General features: G+C 50.9%; 2 protein-coding genes across 2 annotated transcripts in view; one reads left to right on the top strand and one right to left on the bottom strand.

Moving 5' to 3' along the window:
* LOC117886923 (zinc finger protein RFP-like) overlaps positions 1-15,981 on the top strand; it is a 30,810-nt gene extending 14,829 nt beyond the window's left edge. The window contains exons 3-7 of the mRNA XM_034789072.1: positions 6,227-6,457; positions 7,160-7,182; positions 9,187-9,302; positions 11,134-11,193; positions 14,089-15,981. Coding sequence (XP_034644963.1) covers positions 6,227-6,457; positions 7,160-7,182; positions 9,187-9,302; positions 11,134-11,193; positions 14,089-14,597 — 939 coding nt within the window. The 3' untranslated portion in view covers positions 14,598-15,981. The remainder of the gene's footprint in view (positions 1-6,226; positions 6,458-7,159; positions 7,183-9,186; positions 9,303-11,133; positions 11,194-14,088) is intronic.
* LOC117886991 (zinc finger protein 445-like) overlaps positions 1-23,574 on the bottom strand; it is a 731,357-nt gene that overhangs the window by 318,534 nt on the left and 389,249 nt on the right. The gene's annotated exons all lie outside the window — the stretch shown is intronic.

Genomic DNA, 23,574 nt, shown 5'->3' with positions numbered 1-23,574 from the left:
AGCAGAGGGGTTTAGATGGGTTGGGAGTTCTGGGGGGGGGCTGTCAGGGGACAGGGAGCAGAGGGGTTTAGATGGGTTGGGAGTTTGGGGGGGGGGCTGTCAGGGGGTGGGGAGTGGTTGGATGGGGCATGGGAGTCCCAGGGGTCTGTCTGGGGGTGGGGGTGTGGATAAGGGTTGGGGCAGTCAGGGGACAAGAGGCAGGGAGGCTTAGATAGGGAGTGGAGTCCCGGGGGGCAGTTAGGGGCAGGGGTCCCAGGAGGGGGCAGTCAGGGGACAAGGAACGGGGGGAGGGTTGGGGGTTCTGGGGGGGCGGGAAGTGGGAGGGGCAGGGGCGGGGCTAGGGCGGGGCTCCTCCCGTCCTCTTTTTTGCTTGCTGAAATATGGTAACCCTACGTAAGCCGAAGAGGGACAGACGGTCTCCACGGGCAGTCCTCCTCCGATACCCCAATAGAGATTTCAAAAGGTTTCCTACCTCTATTGTGGCACCATGGGGTTTGAAGGGGAACGATCCGTAGCAGCTGCCGCTGTCTCAGCGGGCATTGCCATCCCGGACGAGTCCCCAAATTATCAGAGAATAACAGAGTTCTCACTCTTTGTTTGGGTACAGCAAATCAGGAGGGGGCAGGCAGCCCCAAGTACCGGACACACTGTGGCAGAGACCGAGTTGACTCCCACACAAGCAATAAAGATAGCAAAAAGCCTGGGTAGCATAGATAAAACCCTGGAGGGAAAATGGGTACACCACAGACAACTCAAACAAGCAGGGTCTGCCACGGTGGAAGCACTGCACTAATTTGTTTCTAAGCTTCTATCTTTCAGCCTCCAAACCGAAACATCAGAAGAGCTGGTACCAGCTAAAAAGTTATAGAAATACCATGGTTACAGTGTCGTGACAAAGTCTGTGTTCCATGTTCTGTGTCTGTCTCTGGTGGGTGTCCTGTGCTAGCATTGGGGATACTACACTAGACAGGGTAAATGCCTTTTCCTTTCTCTACTTCTCCCATCTCCAACTAAATTATCAATCACATCCACCTCTGTCCAAAAGACTTTGGTCCCCAATGCATCAGGTTTATTTTTTGTTAGGTTCTCTAATAATCATTTTGTTGTTGATTTTTGTATTTAATACATTTGTATTGTTAGTTACATTTTCTTGTATTGTTAATTTCACACTTTCCTCTATGCACTCTGGTTCTACTTCCCCAAGTAGAATTGCTAACATAGTTCCTGTTTTTAAGAAAGGGAAAAAAAGTGATCAGAGTAACTATAGGCCTGTTAGTTTGACATCTGTAGTATGCAAGGTCTTGGAAAAATTTTTGAAGGAGAAAGTAGTTAAGGACAATGAGGTCAATGGTAATTGGGACAAAATACAACATGGTTTTACAAAAGGTAGATCGTGCCAAACCAACCTAATCTCCTTCTTTGAGAAGGTAACAGATTTTTTAGACAAAGGAAACGCAGTGGATCTAATTTACCTTGATTTCAGTAAGGCATTTGATACGGTTCCACATGGGGAATTATTAGCCAAATTGGAAAAGATGGGGATCAATATGAAAATTGAAAGGTGGATAAGGAACTGGTTAAAGGGGAGACTACAGTGGGTCATACTGAAAAGTGAACTATCAGGCTGGAAGGAGGTTACTAGTGAAGTTCCTCAGGGATTGGTTTTGGGACCAATCTTATTTAATCTTTTTATTACTGACCTTGGCACAAAAAGTGGGAATGTGCTAATAAAGTTTGCAGATGACACAAAGCTGAGAGGTATTGCTAATACAGAGAAGGACGGGGATATCATACAGGAAGATCTGGATGACCTTGTAAACTGGAGTAATAGTAATAGGATGAAATGTAATAGTGAAAAGTGGAAGGTCATGCATTTAGGGATTAATAACAAGAATTTTGGTTATAAATTGGGGACACATCAGTTGGAAGTAACAGAGGAGGAGAAGGACCTCGGAGTATTGGTTGATCACAGGATGACTATGAGCCGCCAATGTGATATGGCCGTTAAAAAAGCTAATGTGTCTTGGGATGCATCAGGCGAGGTATTTCCAGTAAAGATAAGGAGGTGTTAGTACCGTTATACAAGACACTGGTGAGACCTCATCTGGAATACTGTGTGCAGTTCTGGTCTCCCATGTTTAAGAAGGATGAATTCAAACTGGAACAGGTACAGAGAAGGGCTACTAGGATGATCTGAGGAATGGAAAACCTGTCTTATGAAAGGAGACTCAAAGAGCTTGGCTTGTTAAGCCTAACCAAAAGAAGGCTGAGGGGAGATATGATTGCTCTTTATAAATATATCCGAGGGATAAATATCAGGGAGGGAGAGGAATTATTTAAGCTTAGTACCAATGTGGACACAAGAACAAATGGATATAAACGGGACATTAGGAAGTTTAGACTTGAAATTAGATGAAGGTTTCTAACCATCAGAGGAGAGAAGTTCCGGAACAGCCTTCCAAGGGGAGTAGTGGGGGCAAAAGACATATCTGGCTTCAAGACTAAACTTGATAAGTTTATGGAGGGGATGGTATGATGGGATAGCCTAATTTTGGCAATTAATTGATCTTTGATTATTAGCAGGTAAATATGCCCAATGGCCTGTGATGGGATGTTAGATGGGGTGGGATCTGAGTTACTACAGAGAATTCTTTCCTGGGTGTCTGGCTGGTGAGTCTTGCCCACATGCTCAGGGTTTAACTGATCGCCATATTTGGGGTCGGGAAGGAATTTTCCTCCAGGGCAGATTGGCAGAGGTTTTTCGCCTTCTTCTGCAGTGTGGGGCATGGGTCACTTGCTGGAGGATTCTCTGCACCTTGAGGTCTTTAAACCACGATTTGAAAATGTCAGTAACTCAGGCATAGGTTAGGGGTTTGTTACAGGAGTGGGTGGGTGAGATTCTGTGGCCTGCGTTGTGCAGGAGGTCAGACTAGATGATCATAATGGTTCCTTCTGACCTTTAAGATCTATGAGTCTATAAGCCCCGAAGGGTATTTCATGGGCCCCCATAATCTGTAAAACGGGCCCGTAATTGTAGGGCCCCGTCTTTCAGCTCCTGGATTTGTTGTTCCTTCCCCCCCCCCCCGACCTCTTAAAAACAACTGTTAGTAATAGGTGATTCTGCAACATTTTAGCAACTAAATGTTAGTTTAAGTCCAAATCAGTTTAACCTTGCATAACAACTGTGATACTCCTACAAATCTTATTTGTTGTGTGTACTTAAGGAGGTCCTGACCTCAGTAACTTTAATTGTTTGATGGCTATTGCAGCATCAAACTTGGACCTCATTTTGTTTGTCAATGTACCTAATTATTGTAATGGTGATGGTTTTATTGTATTCCTAATTATTATAATTGTCTGCATTTGTGTTTGTTATATCTCGTGTTTAGTCAATTGTAATGGTTTTAGTTATATTCACCTGGTTATAATTGTTTGGTTTGTTTGCAACAAATCACCTGTCCTCTACAATGACAACCACTACTGTAATAATCATAGATCAAGGGGCAGAGTGTTGTAGGAGCAGCAGTGATGTGTATAACCTGTATGCTCAAAAGGTCTGTTACACTTCCCCCGCCTTTTGTCTCCTCTCCCTCTTTGGGTATGTCTACACTACGAAATTAGGTCGAATTTATAGAAGCCGGATATTTAGAAATCGTTTTTATACAGTCGATTGTGTGTGTCCCCACATAAAATGCTCTAAGTGCATTAAGTCAGCGGACCGCATCCACAGTACCAAGGCTAGCGTCGACTTCTGGAGCATTGCACTGTGGGTAGCTATCCCACAGTTGCCGCAGTCTCCATTGCCCATTGGAATTCTGGGTTGAGATTCCAATGCCTGATGAGGCTAAAACAGTGTTGCGGGGGATTCTGGGTATATGTCGTCACCCCCCCCCCCCCTCGTGAGAGCAATGGCAGACAATCATTTTGCACCTTTTTTCCTGGGTTACCTGTGCAGACAACATACCACAGCAAGCATGGAGCCCGCTCAGCTCAGCTCAGCTCACCGTCACCATATGTCATCTGGGTGCCGGCAGACGTGGTACTGCATTGCTACACAGCAGCAGCTAATTGCCTTTTGGCAGTAGATGCTGCAGTATGACTGGTAGCCGTCATTGGCTATCTGGGTTCTGGCAGATGTGGGGCTGCATTGCTACACAGCAGCAGCTCCTTGCCTTTTGGCAGTGGATGGTGTATTACGATTGGTATCCATCATCGTCGTACTCCTCAGTGAGTTCGGTTAGAGGCGCCTGGGCAGACATGTTTTGTCTCCTGGAGACTCAGTCCTGCTGGCAGTCCTATTGCACCGTCTTGACGATGATGGCTAGCAATCGTAATGCAGCATCTTCTGCCAAGCACCCAGAAGATGCCGATGGCTATCAGTCATGCTGCACCGTCTGCTGCCAGCCTAAGATGTAAAAGATAGATGGACCAGATTTGTTCTGTATTCATTTGCTTCCCCCTCCCTCCGTGAAATCAACGGCCTGCTAAACCCAGGGTTTTGAGTTCAATCTTTGAGGGGGGCCATTCTGTGTGACAGTTGTTTGTGTTTCTCCCTGATGTGCAGCCACCTTTGTTGATTTTAATTCCCTGTAAGCCATGTCGTCACTTGCCCCTCCATCCCTCCGTCAGACAATAGTTTCGCGCCTTTTTTCAGCCCAGACGCCATAGCTCTGGGATCATGGAGCCCGCTCAGATCACTGTGGCAATTATGAGCACTATGAACACCATGCACATTGTCCTGGAGTATATGCAGAGCCAGAACATGCCAAAGCAAAACCACCAGGTGAGGAGGCGATTGCAGCGTGGTGACGAGAGTGATGAAGAAATTGACATGGACATAGACCTCTCACAAAGTACGGGCCCCAGCAATGTGCAAATCATGGTGTTACTGGGGCAGCTTCATGCCGTGGAATGCCGATTCTGGGCCTGGGAAACAAGCACAGACTAGTGGGACCGCATCGTGTTGCAGGTGTGGGACGATTCCCAGTGGCTGCGAAACTTTCGCATGCGTAAGGGCACTTTCATGGAACTTTGTGACTTGCTTTCCCCTGCCCTGAAGCGCCAGAATACCAGGATGAGAGCAGCCCTCACAGTTGAGAAGTGAGTGGTGATAGCCCTGTGGAAGCTTGCAATGCCAGACAGTTACCGGTCAGTCAGGAATCAATTTGGAGTGGGCAAATCTACTGTGGGGGCTGCTGTGATCCAAGTAGCCAACGCAATCAAAGATCTACTGGTATCAAGGGTAGTGACTCTGGGAAACATGCAGGTCATAGTGGATGGCTTTGCTGCAATGGGATTCCCTAACTGTGGTGGGGCGATAGACGGAACCCATATCCCTATTTTGTTACCGGAGCACCAAGCCAGCCAGTACATAAACCGAAAAGGGTACTTTTCAATGCTGCTGCAAGCCCTGGTGGATCACAAGGGACGTTTCACTAACATCAACGTGGGATGGCCGGGAAAGGTACATGATGCTCGCGTCTTCAGGAACTCTGGTCTGTTTCAAAAGCTGTAGGAAGGGACTTTTTTGAGCTTTAGCTATCAGTATAATAAATGTGCTGCTTTCTGCCAAAGTCTGGTGGGTCATTAGTCCTCCCTAAGCTTACTAACTGGCCCAATTTCGGGTAACAGTAGGTGCCTGTTGTTATTAACCAGCAGGGATTGGCAGTGGGAGGTCTGTTAGGAGGCAGATTCCTCTATGGCCTTGGTGAACGTGGGCTTGTGTGTGTTTCTTCATCATCATGGATTGCTGGGTTAGATTCATGCATAGATAAGCCCTAAGCTTCCATTGCAGCTGATTAGTTAATGTCTAGCCCTTGTGTCTTTCACAGAAATCCTTCCCATGTGAACTGAATGTCACCCATGAAGTGCTGTCCGCTGAGTCTGGTCATTTCTTGCATTGCTAAAATGTTTGTTTCTTTTAACTCCCCTGGTGTCTCTGTCAGTGTAGTGCTGAGTCCTGCCACCTGCTGCTCTGGGTCTGAGTTCCCAGAGACGATGAATAACAGAATATGCTAACATGACAGACATGGAAACATCCCTTTCAGAGATACAGGGGCCAAAGGGGAAGGTGTGAGAGAATCCTCTCCCTAGTACCCACAGGTAGAGTCAAATGTCAGAAATCAGGATTTTCAACAAAGTCTCCCTCCTGCACACTCAGCTCTCCATGAAAGGGCCCCGGGCTCCACCCATGTGCCTGACTAGCCCTTTCCCTATTTTTGTACAGAAACAAACACAAACCGAGAGGCAGAAGATTGTGTCTGAATTTCAGCAACTGCGGCGGTTCCTGGAGGAACAAGAGCGACTCCTGCTGGCCCAGCTGGAAAAGCTGGACGAGGAGATTGTGAGGATCCAGAATGAAAATGTCAGTAAACTCTTAGAGGAGATTTCCTGTCTCAGTGAGCTGATCAGTGAGATGGAGGGGAAGTGTCAGAAGCCAGCGAGTGAATTCCTGCAGGTGAGACTGAGTGAGAAACAGAGACACCGACTCTGTGGCTCCATGGCTGGAGCACCCATGTAAAAAAATTAGCAGGTGCTTAGCACCCACTGGCAGCCAGCTCCCCCCTTCTCCCCATAGTGCCTCCTGCATGCCGGCAGCCCCGCTGATCAACTCCTCCCCCTCCCTCCGAGCATCTCCTGTCTGCCACAGTCAGCTGTTCCACAGTGTGTAGGAGGTGCTTGGAGGGAGAGGGAGGATCAGGAATGGGGTGTGCTCAGGGGAGGGGGCAGAAGGAGGTGGGAGCAGAGTGGGGGCAGGAAGATGAGGGGCAGGGGTGTGGAATTGGGGGAAGGGGTGGGGTGGGGGCGGGAGCTGGGGTTGAGCACCCCAGGGACAATTGGAAGCCAGCGCCTGTGGTTAGAAACATCCCAGGTCCCCACACAGGGAAGGGAGGGCTCCTGAATCATAAGCACTGGGGCCAGCAGTCGGAGACCTCAGTGTAACTTGGCGTGTGCGTTCCTGTTCTTTGGAGCGTTACAGACACATTGATATTACAGATGGAAAAGCCCAATTAGCTCACGGAATCCATGGTCTGGGGTCAGGGCAGGGTCTCTCTTCCCCATATTTGCAGAATCCCTTCCCTGGGATCCCCTGTGTGTGCGTGTCAGATGGGACTGAAATTCCCTCTCTCTCTCTCTCTCTCTCTCTGTCTTTCTCTAGGATGTCAGAAGCACCTTGAGCAGGTACGTGGCTCTCTCTGACTTCGGGGAGCACTCTGTAACCTCCAGAGTCCTCATTTACATATAATTGTGATATTGTGTATAAAGCATGCCATGTGAGGTATCACGGGAACGGTTATGATCTGCTGAAACCCATTGTTCCATCTAAATGTGTATATCATCAATACATATGAAGTTATGAGAATGTGTTGTATGCTTGTCACTAAAACATGCTGTGGGTTTGGGAGGCGCCCAGATACTAGCTCTCCAGATAGAATGACAAGGGAGGTATCCAACTCCCAGGTGTGTACTGAACAGACAACACCAGCCATTGTCCAGCAAGGGAGCTACAATGCGATGACTCACTTGCATAAGGCCACACCAGGGGAATTGCTCAATCTTGCCTGGGGACTCAGCAATGCCCACCAGAGACATGCCTGGACTTGTGTTCTCCAAGCATATGGGCTAAGGGTATAAAACAGAACACAGGGAGGCCATGCTTGGCCTTTCTCCTGCCCCCACTTATGCTGCAAGCAACCAAGACATAGAGAAGACTTAAGACTCCAACAGAGGAGACTGGCCCAGATTTTAATGGTGAAATCTGTGTGCTATGAACTCCAATTTCCAGTGGGGTGAGAAAACCTGCTTAATCTAGATGTTGCCCAGTCTAATAGGGTTGAGAGTTCAGACTGCATGCTTATATTTTATTTACTTTTGGTAACTAACTCTGACTTTTTGTCTATCACTTATAGTCACTTAAAATCTATCTTTTGTAGTCAATAAACTTCTTTTACTGGTTGTCTTTACCAGTGAGTTTGTATGAAGTGTGTGGTAAGTCTGCTCAGGTTTTGCAAAGGCTGGTGTATATCCACTTTCCCTTGATGAAGTGGTGAACCAATTAATAACCAATTAATACATTAGATGATACATTCCTGAGGTAAAGTGCTGGGTGCTGGAAGCTGGAAGCTGGGATGTGGGGTGGGGGAATTTGGATGGTGCTTTTCTCTGTGTGATTTGTGAGTGGCTTTGGGAGCATTCAGGCAATCTAGCTGGGTGTGGACGGGCTTGCTGCTTGTCACTAGCAAGGCATTGTGAGAGACAGCCCAGGCTGGAGAGAGTTAAGGGGGTGCAGTGGTCCCACAGTCCCAGGCTGCACCCCGGAGAGCCCATCACAGTTAGCACCACATCTCCCCAGGGCTCTACAACAAAATGTCTGGTGAAGGTCACATGTTGGATACAAATCTCTCTGGCCAACTTCATCCTGAGGTTCTCACCCTTGCAGAGAAGACTCTGGAATTATCCATTCAGTGGGAAGGACTGACCTAAAGTATTTCCTAGAGGTGTTACATCCTTGGGGGACTGTCTGCCTCAGGATTGTGGGGATGGAATACGGGCCTGTCACTGCTGGGGCCCTGGTCACCATTCAGCCCACGGCAGCAGTGGTCAAGAGTCTTTCCCACCTGAGGACTGTTTGGAGCCCTGTGTGGAATGAGCTGGGGAGGGGGCAGTTGGTGTCTCAGTCTAGTTCCTAGTGGGCATATTTCTACAGCATTTCACCTGGGAACCTTCTGTCCCCCAGAGCATGGAGGCCATGGAGTGAATGGGCCACAGAGACTCAATTCCCCTTTTATCCTTAGAGCAGATTTCTTCAGGCCAGAGATGGAAGGGAGGGATAGCTCAGTGGTTTGATCATTGGCCTGCTAAACCCAGGGTTGTGAGTTCAATCCTTGAGGGGGGCCATTTAGGAATCTGGGGCAAAAATTTGTCTGGGGATTGGTCTCCCTTTGAGCAGGGGGTTGGACTAGATGATCTCCTGAGGTCTCTTCCAACCCTGATATTCTATGATTCTATGATTAATGGGTCCTTGGAGGGGAAGATTGCATGGACATGGCCTGTGTTGCACCTGTTCTGAGGCTGGGAGAAGTAGAGGAATTCTAACTCCAGGCCCATTAGAGCAGCGACTTCCTAGCAACAACTTATAATAAGTCACTAAATGAAATATAATCATGTGAAATTGTTTCTCTCCAGGTGGGAGAAGGAGAAGTTCCAGCCTCCAGAGGAGATTTCTCCTGAACTGGAAGAGCAAGTCAGTGGTTTCTCCCAGAAAACTATTGCGCTATCGGAGGCTCTGAGGAAGTTGAAAGGTACCTAGACGGGATCTAGGAGGGGAAATTGGGATACATGTCTGAGACTGTGGGAAGAGAATGGAGCTGGTCAATTGGTTCATAATTAGATTATGCTTCTATTTAATTGTTGGATGAGAATGCCACATACTTAGAGTCCAAGACACTCAGACTGATTAATTCAACCCCTTATTTGTTCCAAAAGCATGTCTTGCTATTACAATTGCTATTCAAGTAAGAAATGACAGACATACCGAAAGAAATAATGCCCAGCTACCTTCTCCAGGGGAATAGGCAGGTCATGATACATTTCTCCTATGACGCTCCATCTACCCTTTACAATGTCTTACATATTACACACATCCAAACTATATATTTATTAGTTCTTTCCCAATCACCTTTGTGTGTTATTAATAGTATCTTGTATAACTCATACACTACACATGCATGAACGTTCTAATTGGCAGCGCTTTTGCTGGCCAAGCTATTTTCAAGTTATTCTCTTTTCTGATTCGTTCATTACCAGTCATTACACACTGATGTGCACAGAAGTCACCTCCTACAGACACTTTGAGCAGATGTAGCAGAGCCCCAGGCATCAGGATGTCTCACAATAATTTCATGATTTACCAAAGGTCACAACATTACAGCTCACGATCAGCAAAATGGTCAAATTTGGGACACCTGAGTTTCTCTCTCCCAACTAGAGAGCTGCAGGGCAGGTGCTCCAGAGCTGTGCAGCCTCCACAGCTGCAGGTGGAGTCAGTGGAGCTGCAGGTGCCCAAACCCCTCTGAGAACCAGGCCCCAGGTGCTTAAAGGTCAGCACCCAAAATCTAGAACCTAATTTAAAGACCACTTCTTAAAGCTGGACCCAGCCCTTCACTGGGCTCTGGTCCTGTATGGCAGCTAGTCTGGGCCAAATGGGCTGCAGGGAAGGAGAAAGCCCCTCCCCCACGGTGAGGGATCCCTCCAGCACAGGACCCTCTTGTGCCTCCTCCCCTGCAGCTGCAGGCACAAGGCGTGTTCCTGAGGGGCTGGGAATGGGGTGGGGGAGGGGTGAGGGCGGGTGGAAGAGGGAGGGGGTGGACGAGGGACAGAGGGACATGGGCAGTGTAAAGCTGGGCCTCTGACACTCTGCACACTGGGCAAGACACACGGGGCCATTGTCATAGGGCTGTAACTCTGGCTGCTTCAGAACTTCCTCAGCCTGGGCCAAGGTCTGCACCGGCCCCTGCAGCCACTGAACAGCAGAGTCACAAATGGCCCCTCCCCTCCCTCCTTTCGCCAGTACAGGGGTGAATCTGGCCCATGGAGCCAACCTTCCCCCTGCCTCAATTTCCACATGGATAAAATGATTTTATTATTATTCCTATTTCTGCCTATGGAGGACAAGGCCCCATGGTGCTGCTCTCTGTAGAGACGCTGAGTAAACAGACCCAACAGCTCACAAATAGAGCCAGGATTTCACAAACTCTTAATGTCAAGGGGACCAAAGTGCGTAAAGTTACTTTTATGCCAAAGTCTTTGCAGGATCTGGGTCTAGGTTATGAGAAAAGGCAGCAAGTCAATGAGACCAACTGGAGTCTGAACAGTGGGGGGAGGAGAGTAAATCACATTTACAGATTTTGTATCCTGGGATGCTTGTGAGGCTTCATGGATGTTGGTTCCATTGCTGGGAGATGCCTGAATAAGAGAGAAAATAGAAGGTTTCCGACCTTTTTATATTAATTACCTGTGTGTGTCTCTGTCTGTTTCTGTCATGATGAAAACACAGTTCTAGGAGTTCAGAGTGGTGATGCTGTTATAATATAAAAGCCTGAAATCTCACCTCTCTTATCCGTTCCCCTCCAGACACTCTGCCGTCTGCACTGGAGAGAAAAAGAGGGAAATACCTACGAGCACACAGACAGGGTAAGGTTGCAGTTGGAGATTGTCTTTAAATAATGAGAAAATTCCAGTGAAAGCATCTTCATGAGATTGTAGCTAAAGATATCAAGCAAACCAACAGCAACCATGACACACAGCCCTACAAATAACTCATTAAACAGTGAGGAGATCCAGAGGCCAGGCCATACCACTTTTAAAAGTGGGATGGTCAGGCCCCCCTACTTTTTAACATAGCCATAGTTTGGAGGAAGGCAATGGCAGATTTAGAGTTAGTGGGTCCCTGTGTGCAGCTTCATTTCTCTCCCGCCCCCCCCCGGCCCCTCGGGACCCAGCCAAGAAAAAGAACATTTTCTCTTATCTCCCCCCTGTTTTTCATTCTTTTTTCCTTCATCCTCCTCGTATGTTATAGGAAGTAAAGGAAAATAAAGTGAGGTACTTTGATTGGGGCAGGGGGTTGGGGTGCAGGAGGAGGTGCGGGGGTTGGGCTCTGGGAGGGAGTTTGAGGGCTGGGTGTGGGCTCTGTGTTGGGGCAGGGAGTTGGGGTGTGGGAGAGGGAGAGGGGTGCAGGCTCTGGGAGGAAGTTTGGGTGCAAGCTCTGGATTGGGGCAGGGGGTTGGGGTGTGGGAGGGGGCCAGGGGGGCGGTGCTTATCTTAGGCGGCGCGGCTCCAAAAGCGACTGGCACACCCCTCTGGCAGCAGCTCCTTGGCGGGGGTGCAGGAGGTAGCCGTGCGGCGCTGCTGGCAGGCACCACCCCTGCAGCTCCATTTGGCTGCAGTTCCTGGTCAATGGGAGCTGCAGAGTTGGCACTCGGGGCGGGGGCAACACGCGGATACACCCCCACCCCCAGGGACATGCCGGCCACTTCTGGAAGTGGCACAGTGTGGAGGGGGGAGGCAGAGCAGGCAGGGAGCCACCTTAGCTCTGCTGCGCTGCTGATGAAATGTCTCTGCACACCCCTTGGGGGAAGGGAGGCAGTGGGTCAGGCAGCGTGTAGAGCCACCTCACCCCCCGCCAGGGGCATGCAGAGACATGCCAGCAGCTGGTCACTTCCAGGAGTGGCACGGGGCCACTGCCTGCCTGAGCCCTGCTGCACTGCCGCATTTTGGGAGCCCCCCTGTCATTGAGGGCCCTGTGCCACCGCACGGTGTGTTTAATGGTAAATCCGCTCCTGGGGGCAGGGGACCATGTTGCCCCTCAAAACTGCAAGCCTTGGGCAGGCCTAGAGCGTCACAGGCAGTGGCTGTGCTTTGTGGTATGGCAGCTGATCAGCTTCCCCGCAAGGAGCACAGACCCTGACCGCAGCGCCAGCCTCTTCCCGGTCCTGGCCCCTCTCAGTGGTTCCTATCCATGCTCCTCTTCCCCCAAGGCCCTGCCCCCAGGCCAGGCCACAAGCTAGAGCTGGGCTCTCACCCAGGGAGCCCAGGCTGCACAGGGGAGCCCTGGACCCTCCACCTGCACTGGGTGACGCACTCTGGGGAGAGGGGACATGGGCCGGGGACTGCTCTCAGGCCCCCTGGATCTCGACCCAGAGCAGGTGGAGGATCAGGGGCTCTCCACAGTGGCCAAGGCTTCCAGCCCTGTCAGAGGGTGGGACCGCGGTGGGAAGAGGAGGTGTAGGGCGGCGCCATGGAGGGGGTGGGGTCACAGGCTGCGAGACCTCTTGCCCCCAAGGTTCGGGAACTCCTGGGGAGATCCCAAGCTGACGTCACACAAAAAATCCTGACACCAAGGTTAGTGCTGAGTTCATACCCATGCTGATGAACAGAACACTCACTGAACAGCACCCAGACAGAGCTCTCTGCCCTGAGGGCTGAAACATCCTTCTGCTTTACCCAGTGCAGGGGGTCTCCCCATTGCTCTTCTCCAAAATCCTGCCTTTCCTTTGGGCACGGCTGGGCTCTCCCGTTGGAGCTGCTCACTGCTTCCTGGATTGGGGAGATGCTCTCCCTGTGACGCTGTCAGCTTCTCCCTTCTCTCTGGGCTGGGGATGGGGCTACCCCACCTAATGCCACTTCCTACTCTCTGGTCTTAAGCAGCTCTTCCCCAATGCTGCACCTTCCTCTCTGTTCCCTGGCCTGGGAGTGAAGGCTGCATTAGGGGAGGGAGCTTCCCTCTGGGGCTTAAAGCTGGTACCTGCCTCTTCTGCTCCCTCCTCAGTCAAAGCTTCTGACACCTTCCTGTCTGTGTCTGTGCTGCTGGGAATGGAGCAGCCCCAGAAGGGGGAGCTGGGAGATGAAGCCTCTGCAATAAATGAGAAACTAGTGAAGTGGGTTCCATTCGGGGTGAAAGTAAGGTGGTACGGGCTGGTACAGCATACCGGTAAAAAATGGCCGCCTGTACCGGCCCATACCGCTGGCAGCACTTTAAAGGACCCTGCCTAAAGCGCTGCCATGTCGCTGCCACTTTTGTGCCCCCCATTGCCGGCCCTGCCAGACCTGATGTGGGGCACAGAAGCAGCAGCAACATTAAAGCGCTGCCATGGTGGGGAGGGGAGGGGCGGGAGCAAAAGGAGCAGCTATCCCGGGGCCGGCTACTTAAAAGGGCCTGGGACTCCAGCCGCTGCTGCCATATGCCGCTGGAGCCCTGGGTGGTGCGGGCGGGCTGGCTGGGGGACGCTGGAGCTTCAGCCCCGCCCCTTCTGGCTGAGGCCCCGCCTCTTCTGGGGTGGGATGGGGGGCGCAAAGCTCCCCCCCCCCGGTACAGGAAAAGAGAAATTTTACTTTCACGCCTGGTCCCATTACAAAGACAGAGGAACTGCAGTGACATCTCTGCTCAGTCTCAGGTGCCCAGGACAGAAGCAGCTCCCTGAGATCCAGGCCTGTTCCAGCCAGGACGGGGCTGCTGGGGAGTGTGAGAAATGGTTCCAGCCTCCCCCAGGGCCGAGCTCTGCCCCTCATACTCTGATTCTCTCTCCCCAGCGAATATGACTCTGGATCCAGACACGGCTCATCCCCAACTCGTCCTGTCTGAGGATCGGAAAAGTGTGAGACTGGGAGACACACGGCAGCGACTGCCCAACAATCCTGAGAGATTTGACACTGAGCCCTGGGTGCTGGGCTGTGAGGGATTCACCTCAGGGAGACATTGCTGGGAGGTGGAGGTGGGGAGTGGGCGATACTGGGCCGTGGGGGTGGCCAGAGAGTCTGTGGGGAGGAAGGGAGAGATCAGCCTTAGCCCAGAGGGGGGGATCTGGGCTGTGGGGTTGGCGGGTCAGTTCTGGGCTCACACCTCCCCTGTGACCCTCCTGCCCCTAAGCCGGGTCCCCAGCAGGATCCGGGTTTGTCTGGACTTTGACCGGGGGCAGGTGACATTTATCGATGCTGGTGACGAGGCCCCGATCTTCACTTTCCCGCTGGGCTCCGTCCCTGGGGAGAGAATCCGACCCTGGCTCCGGGTGTGGAGATCCCAGCTCAGACTGTGTTCCTGAGACCCGGGGGGAGAATATTCCACTGGGGACCCTGAGATCAGCCTCTCTAGCCTCACACACCCTAGGTTGCTTCCGGTTTCAACACTGCACCGTCTGAACTGTCAAACCATAGAGAGCGTTGAGTGAGCGAGGTAGAGAAGCCGATCTCATCACTGCCCCAGGGATTGTGCAGCCTGTTTGCCACTGTCCTCTGTGAGCCAGGAGGACTCTGGGGATCCTGGGTCAGACAGTGCCACTGAGACATGGGGTGGAACAGCCCACTGGGAATGAAACAATGGGCTTCTTAGCCACAGTCATCCTAGCCCCTATGGCCTGGAAGACTCCTGTCTACTCAACCCTCTGGTATCTTAGCTCTATGGCCCCTGGAAGCTCCTCCCCCTCCCTCTGTGCAGAATCAGAGGACCCCTGGAGCTGCAGGAGGAGCAGAGGGGCCCTGAGGGACAGATGTGGGGGCTGCAGGGTCAAAACTGAAGGAGGGGCTGGGGGCAGAAGTGATGTGGGGTAGAATTAACAGCCGGGCTGGGGACAGGCAGATGTGGGGGTGGCAGGGACACAGAATTAATTGGGGTTTTGGGGAGAAGCTGGAGGCTCTGCACCAGCAGGGATACTAGCAGAGGGAGAGCCAGGGACTGGGGAGTGTGCATTCATCCCAATATCCAGTAGAAATGAATGGCTAGCATAGACAAGTCCTACATTGATAGAGAGGCAGGCAGTTAAGGCAACAAAGAATTCTTCCCTTGACCTATCTGCGTCTACATCGGGGTTAGATCGACCTAACTACATCGCACAGGGTGTGACATTTTTCACGGCTCTGAGCAGTGTAGCTAGGCTGACCTAAGGTTTAGGTGTGGACTGGGCCTCAGGATGAACAAGGGTATATCTACACTACAGTGACTAGAGCGGCACAGCTACAACGCTACAGCTGTGTCCCTGAAGTGCCGTAGTGTAGATGCTTCCTACATTGACAGAATTGTTTTTTCCATCGCTCTAGCTAATCCCTCTTTCTGAGAGGCCATAGCCAGGTCACCAGAGGAATTCCATTGTCAGCACCAGGGGCTAGGTCGATCTAGCTGTGGCACTCAGATCACACAATGTTTCACAGCCCTGAGTGATGTCACCAGGTTGATCTTAGTGTTAGGTGTAGAGCAGGCCCTCTGAGGGACTGGCTGGAAGTTTGGTGTGTGTGTGAGGCAGAAAGCCAAGAGAAGCAGTCGTGAGTGTGATCTCGGGAGAACAGAGAGACAGAAGTTGCTTCAGGCACAGGGTTCCCTAGGAATGCCGACATGGAGTTCTGAGTAAGGAAACTGCCGGCTGCTGTTTGTTTGTACCGGGCACAGGAATGTGTGGACATTATTCATAAATAATAAAGATTGCACCAAAGAAATACCTGACTCCTATCATCAATTTCTCCTGCCAATGGAAGAACCTAGCAAGACCCCAAACACTGGCTAACTGCTGAGGTCAAAGGAGCGATGGTACAACCCGAGTCAGAATCTAGACCTGTGGAGGCAAATGTGTTGGTGGGAAACATTTGCAGGGAGCTCCAGCAGCAAAGAGCCTGTGCAGAGGAGCAGCTTGCTGCTCATTGTGCACTTGAGCATGTCCAGCTTTGTGTGCCGAGCAGTCCCCATTGTCCCGTCTCTCCGGCCTGACACTCCTCTGCCGAGAGTCAGACAAAGCCCAAACATGGATCCCTGACTCGTATTCCCCCCAGCAGAACCAGTCCACACAGCGATTATGGGCTCAGTATTGGGCCAAGGAGAAAAAATGACAGGAATAGACTGGGGCAGCTGGAATGGGGCGGGGGATGGGAGTGGGGCATGGGTAGGATTGTTACTTTCCTTTCTGTGCATGGAGTTTTACAAAGATTAAACCTAAAATCTTCTTTCCAGCTCTTAGCTGGTGTTTTGAAGGGGCTGGGCTGTGACCTTTAGCCTGTAACATCAGAAAGCTTAGAAGATTTACCATAATATTATCACCCTTCAGCTCAAGGATTGCTCCTGATTAATGAGCTGTTTACATTTACATGCCTTGTCACTAGCACACACAAGCTGCCACTGATCTTAACCCAGGGAGCCCCTGTATCCCGGCTAGTCCCGGCGGGGGGAGGGGGAGCGGCCAGATGTTCAGCAACACACAGCCAAGCCAAGGCTTTTCTACACCGCCATTGAGTTATTTCAGTAACAAAAAGAACAGGAGTACTTGTGGCACCTTAGAGACTAACAAATCTATTTGAGAATAAGCTTTCGTGGGCTACAGCCCACTTCTTCGGATGAATAGAATGGAACATATATTGAGGAGATATATATACACATACAGTGAGCATGAAAAGGTGGGAATTGTCTTACCAACTCTGAGAGGCCAATTAAGTAAGAGAAAAAAACTTTTGAAGTGATAATCAAGATAGCCCAGTACAGACAGTTTGATAAGAAGTGTGAGAATACTTACAAGGGGAGATAGATTCAATGTTTGTAATGGCTCAGCCATTCCCAGTCCTTACTCAATCCTGAGTTGATTGTATCTAGTTTGCATATCAATTCCAGCTCAGCAGTTTCTCGTTGGAGTCTGTTTTTGAAGCTTTTCTGTTGCAAAATTGCCACCCGCAGGTCTGTCATTGAATGACCAGACAGGTTAAAGTGTTCTCCCACTGGTTTTTGAGTATTATGATTCCTGATGTCAGATTTGTGTCCATTAATTCTTTTGCGCAGAGACTGTCCGGTTTGGCCAATGTACATGGCAGAGGGGCATTTTTGGCACATGATGGCATATATCACATTGGTAGATGTGCAGGTGAATGAGCCCCTGACGGTGTGGCTGATGTGATTAGGTCCTATGATGGTGTCCTTTGAATAGTTATGTGGACAGAGTTGGCATCAGGCTTTGTTGCAAGGATAGGTTCCTGGGTTAGTATTTTTTGTTGTGTGGTATGTGGTTACTGGTGAGTATTTGCTTCAGGTTGGGGGGCTGTCTGTAAGCAAGGACAGGTCTGTCTCCCAAGATCTGTGAGAGTGAGGGATCATCTTTCAGGATAGGTTGTAGATCTTTGATGATGCGCTGGAGAGGTTTTAGTTGGGGGCTGAAGGTGACAGCTAGTGGTGTTCTGTTATTTTCTTTGTTGGGCCTGTCTTGTAGGAGGTGACTTCTGGGTACTCGTCTGGCTCTGTCAATCTGTTTTTTCACTTCAGCAGGTGGGTATTGTAGTTTTAAGAATGCTTGATAAAGATCTTGTAGGTGCTTGTCTCTGTCTGAGGGATTGGAGCAAATGCGGTTGTATCTTAGAGCTTGGCTGTAGACAATGGATCATGTAGTGTGTTCAGTGACAATGCGCTTTAGTTCCCACCTCGTGTTGTTTCAGTGCAAGTCTGTGTGTGACTGTGGACACTCTCATTGTGAATTAAGAATGGCCTGGTTCGATTGAGGGCACGTCTACACAGCACCTGGGAGATGTGATTCCCAGCTCAGGTACATGTACACACACTGACTGCTGGTTCGACCACACTACCAATAGCAGTGCAGTTGCAGCACCAACGGGGCGGCTTGTGCTAGCCGCAGGCGTACAATCCAGCCCCACCCCTGCCTAGACACGTACTGTGTAGACAGACCCTGACTGTAAGCTTTTGTGTCCTTGTTTGTTTCCTTTCCCCCTTTTCCTTTCATTCCCTTTCTGCGTCTTTTCAAACCGCTGCTCCCATTCCTTACCTATGTAATTCCTGCTTCCTTCTTTCCTCCTCCTCCTGGGCTCTCCTTTCTCTTCACCTCATTCTGCACCTGTACAGCTGATATGAGGTGGGACAGGCACCTGCCATTATCAGAAAAACCATTTCTGCTGCAGAAAGAACAGAAGACCAGAGATCCCAGCAGCCAGGGCCTCAGTGGCTCCTGTACAGGAAATCCAAGAGGAAACCGAATGTCCCATCTGCCTGGAATATCTGACAGACCCAGCGACCACACACAGTGGGCACAACTTCTGCCGAGGCTGCATCACTCAGTACTGTGAGACATGGGGCAGAGCTGGGCTCAGACCCTTTGTGCTGCCCCAGCTGCAGAGCCCGAATCCAGAAAGTGCTCTCCAGAGTAATTATCAGCTAGCAAATATAGTGGAAAAAATCAAACAACTGGATTTCAAACCAGGAAAAGAGAATCTGTGAGACGCACGACAGAGCCCTGGATCTGTTCTGTGCAGAGGCCGGGGAAGCCGTGTGTGTGGCTTGTGAGAGATCCCTGGAGCACAGATGTCACACGGTGCTTCTCATGGAGGAGGCTGCCCAGAAATACAAGTTAGGACACACTCAAGGTCTCTGAGAGCCACAGAGTCTCCCAGTTTCCCAGATTTTCTCCCCTGATTTCTGCTTCCACCTAAATCTCTGCCCTGCAGGCTCCTTCCTCTAGGCAGGTGCAGGGAGCCCTGGCCACTGATGCTGCCCCAGCCTGTCAACCCCGCACTGTTCTTTAGAGAGAGGTGGGCACCAGAGCTCTGGGTGAGGCACTTTCCTTGCACAGAGGATTGAAGCTGGATGATCCGTGCTGCCGCTAGGCAGGAATGGAAGGAATGAGCTGCTCCCACCACACCCCTGACAGCCCAGGCACTGCCAGCAGGGCATCCACATTAATCATGGACACAGCCGCCCTCGCTCTGCTGCACGGAACATACCAGAGTGGGTTTAAACACAGGTGCTATGGGATATTCCCTAGGGACCCATCTCTGGAGTCACACGATTAAAACAGATCCTTGGGTTTCATAATAAAAAAATCAGCAACCAAAAAGGAACCTTCTTGCCCATATGGTTGAAAAGATAACTTTGAAAATGTGGCCTGAGCATAACTGACATAGAGATCCTGAGCCAATAGCTCTGAGAAGAGGGAACTGCCCCATCCATCTCAATGGGCTTGTCTACTCTACACAGTTAGGTTGACTTAAGTTAGGTCACAGTTACTTAAATTACAGGCTACAGCCCCCTTCATCAGATGCATAGAATGGAACATACAGTAAGAAGATATAGATACATACAGAGAACATGAAAAGGTGGGAGTTGACCTACCCACTCTAAGAGGCTAATTAATTAAGATGAGCAATTATCAGCAGGAGGAAAAAACACTTTTGTAGTGATAATCAAGATGGCCCATTCCAGTTTGACAAGAAGGTGTGAGGATACTTAACGTGGGGAAATAGATGCAATGTGTATAATGGCTCAGCCATTCCCAGTCTCTATTCAAACCTAAGTTGACGGTATCTAGTTTTCATATCAATTCAAGTTCAGCAGTTTCTTGCTGGAGTCTGTTTTTGAAGCTTTTCTTGATTATCACTACAAAAGTTTTTTTTCTCCTGCTGATAATAGCTCATCTTAATTAATGAGCCTCTCAGAGTTGATAGGGCAACTCCCACCTTTTCATGTTCTCTGTATGTATATATATCTCCTCACTATATGTTCCATGCTATGCATCTGATGAAAGGGGCTGTAGCCAGAGGTGAGCTGGAGCCGGTTAGCACCAGTTCGCGGGAACCGGTTGTTAAATTTAGAAGCCCTTTTAGAACCAGTTGTCCAACCGGTTCTAAAAGGGCTTTTAAATTTAAAGTGGCGCCTTAGGCATCAACTCCGTGGGTGCTCCGGCAGCTCCCCCCCCGCTCCCGGCCCCAGCTCACCTCCACTCCACCTCCTCCTCCTCCCCTGAACGCTCCGCCCCGCTTCTCCTCCCCCCACACGCTTCCTGCAAATCAGCTGTTCGTGCAGGAAGCCTGGGAGGGCTGAGAAGAAAGCAGTGGCTTCACGCTCAGGTCCAGGGAGACAGAGCGGAGGTGAGCTGGGATGTAGGGGCGCGAGGAGGGTCGCCCGCGCCGCAGCAGGTAACCCCCTGCTCCCCCCCAGCTACGCTACCCCACCCTAGGAGCCAGAGGGACCTGCCGGATGCTTCCTGGGAGCCGCCCCAGGTAAGCACCGCTGGGACTTCGATTCCCCACCTCGTCCCCCGGCAGGTCCCTCTCGTTCTTAGGGGCGGGGCAGGATGGGCACCCACTATGGTGGCCCACGAGACCCTCCTGCCCGGCCCCTGAGCTCCTGGCCGGGGAGGCTAGTCCCCGGCTGTTCCCCCTTCCCCGCAGCTTCAGCTCGCCCTACCGCCAACCTGACCTGCGACCTCGGCCTGACCCTGTGCTCCAGGTGCTGTGCGGTGGCGACGTGGCCCGGCTCCAGCCAAGTGGCACGGCTGTAGCGCCGCCAGCCACCAGTGCTCCATGTGGTGCGCAGTGGCGGCAGCGCGGCCTGGCTCCTGCCGAGCGGTGCGGCTGTAGCGCCACCAGCCACCTCCAGGCAGCGCGGTAAGGGGGCAGGGAGCAGGGAAGGGGTGTTGGCTAGAGGGCAGGGGAGTTCAGGGTGGTGGTGGGGGGAGTGGATAGGGGTTGGGGCTGTCAGAGGCCGGGGAACAGGGGGATTGAATGGGGGCAAGGATCCCGGGGGGGCAGTTAGGAAGGAGCAGGGGTTAGATGGGGCGGTAGGAGGCAGTCAGGGGCAGTAGTTCCAGGGGCAGTCAGGGGACAGAAAGAAGGGGTAGTTGGATGGGGCAGGGGTCCCGGGGGGCCATCAGGAATGAGAGGAGGGGTTGGAGGAGGTGGCGGGGGGCAGTCAGGGGACAGGGAAGGGGGGTGGACGGGGCAGGAGTCCCAGGGGGGCGGGGTGGGCCCCAACCCCCTCGTGGGGTAAGGAGGGAACCGGTTGTTAAGATTTTGGCAGCTCATCACTGGCTGTAGCCCACGAAAGCTTATGCTCAAATAAATTTGTTAGTCTCTAAGGTGCCACAAGTACTCCTGTTCTTTTTGTGGCTACAGACTAACACGGCTGCTACTGTGAAACCTGTCATTATGCAAGGATTCAGATAGTCTGAGTTTAACTTTAACCAGTAAAATCCATGACTAAAGCATTCTCCCAGGGTCACCAGCCACCGTTGCTGGGATCCCCCTTTTCATGAATGCAAAACACGCTCTCTTGTTTGCTGTGGGATCCCCCTTTTCATGAATGCAAAACGCGCTCTCTTGTTTGCTGTGGGATCCCCCTTTTCATGAATGCAAAACACGCTCTCTTGTTTGCTGCCTGAAGGATCGCAGGGTGTGGTTCTTGTCCCTGAATTATAGTCCAGCAAACCACTGAAGTGCCCTCCCCTGCCCCCCGCCCTCATTGTTTGTTCTCCAGTGTGCTCTTTCTGTTGGTCCTATGTGCCAGTGGCTCTCAACCTTTCCCAACCACTTTAACCCTTTCAGGAGGCTGATTTGTCTTGCGTATCCCCAAGTTCCACCTCATTTAAAAATGACTTGCTTACAAAATCAGACATAACAATACAAAAGTGTCACAGCCACTAGTACTGAACAATTGCTGACTTTCTCATTTTTACCATATAATTTTATAAAATACATCAATTGGAATATAAATATTGTAATTTCATTTCAGCGTATAGTACATAGAGCAGTATAAACAAGTCATTGTCTGTACGACATTTTAGTTTGTCCTGACTTTGCTAGTGCTTTTTATGTAGCCTGTTGTAAAACTAGGCAGATATCTTGATGAGTTGATGTACCCCTTGGCAGACCTGGGGGAGGGGGAGGACATACCCCTGGTTGAGAACCACTGCTATATGCAAACAGGACTTCAATTGTATTCGCTTACAATGCTTCATCTACATGTGAACAGTGGGAGAGAGATGACTAGATATCCCTTTGTCTGGCAAAACCTGTTTCTCAACCCTGCCTGGATTCAGACTTTAAAACTGTTTCTGGTATATAAACGTAGTTCCTTAAAGATCATCTGCCCACACGTCTTGCAATGATCCTTAGGACCAGTGTGACATGAGCCCTTTATTAGACCCATTGTGGATAAATACGATGAAAGCAATGCTTGAGGAGTAGTGAGTTGGTCAGGCCTGGTCGGCGTTGCCCTCATAGAACAATGCACCCTTTTCAGGTCAACACTGGAGGGCTCTTAGTGTCACACCCATGAGCGGCAGGTGAAACCCCCTTTCAGGGATGCTAGCCCCCTGGCCCCACCCCTTCTGCCCGAGGTCTTGCCCCTTCCACCCCCCTCACCTGCCGGAGCCCCAAGGCCCCCCTACTCCCACCGTGGCCAGAGGAGCACTGGACCGAGCACCCACCCAACCCCCAGGCTGGCCTGAGCACCATCCCTAGCCACCCCGAAGGACGGACACAGCAAGCGGTGGGAACCTCTGGGGTGGGGGGAGGTGGAGAGGAGGGACTCACCAGGCAGTGCGTGGGCAGTGGAGGCCTTGGGGAAGGGGAGAAGCAGGGAGGGGAAGAGGCGAAACACAGGCGGGACCACCACAGCCCAGGTGTCCGGTGGCAGCTGCGCCAGGGGAGACTTAGCCTGAATTCCCCCCCGTCCCGCAGTTACATGCAGTGTTGCCAATTTAGCCATTGGTTGAAATGAAATTGAAACATTAATACACACTCTAAAAGCATATACAATGTATGAGAAAATACTTGTACCTGAGAAAGCACAATGGGTTTGAAAACTCTGAACAAAGACTGGCTTCCTCATACAGCTGTTGTTTATGACAATGTCGGCACATTGGTTTCGGCTATATTGGCCTACCTAATCATTTCAAATTATGATTTGTAAGCAAGGTCTGAATGAGCTCTCCCCTGACAGCTAGTGAGGAGCCTGGGGTCGGGGAAGGCTTCAGGACCAGACTGTGTTTACATGAACTCACCTACTCTGCCTGGGTATCCAGCAGACAGAGCTGTGCTGCCCAAGTGATCAATTTTGGCTGGTGTTCGGTTACAAATCATTTTAGTATTAAATGTGGGGGTCAGGAAATGTTTTTATCCTTATTGTGTGAGTAAAGGGCAGCAGAACTGTACTTAGCCTGACTGAACGGGGGAGTCTCCCTTGGTGCGTAATTTGTGCTAGGGCTTGCCAGGTCTCAGCCCCGGCACCTCTAGTCTCGGCAGTTCATAGCCCTGGGACCTCTGGGCTTG

Source organism: Trachemys scripta, chromosome 14, assembly GCF_013100865.1.
Source record: "Trachemys scripta elegans isolate TJP31775 chromosome 14, CAS_Tse_1.0, whole genome shotgun sequence".
NCBI lineage: Eukaryota > Metazoa > Chordata > Testudines > Emydidae > Trachemys > Trachemys scripta.
Note: the sequence above shows the minus strand (reverse complement) of the source record. Positions and strands in the feature narration are given on the sequence as shown.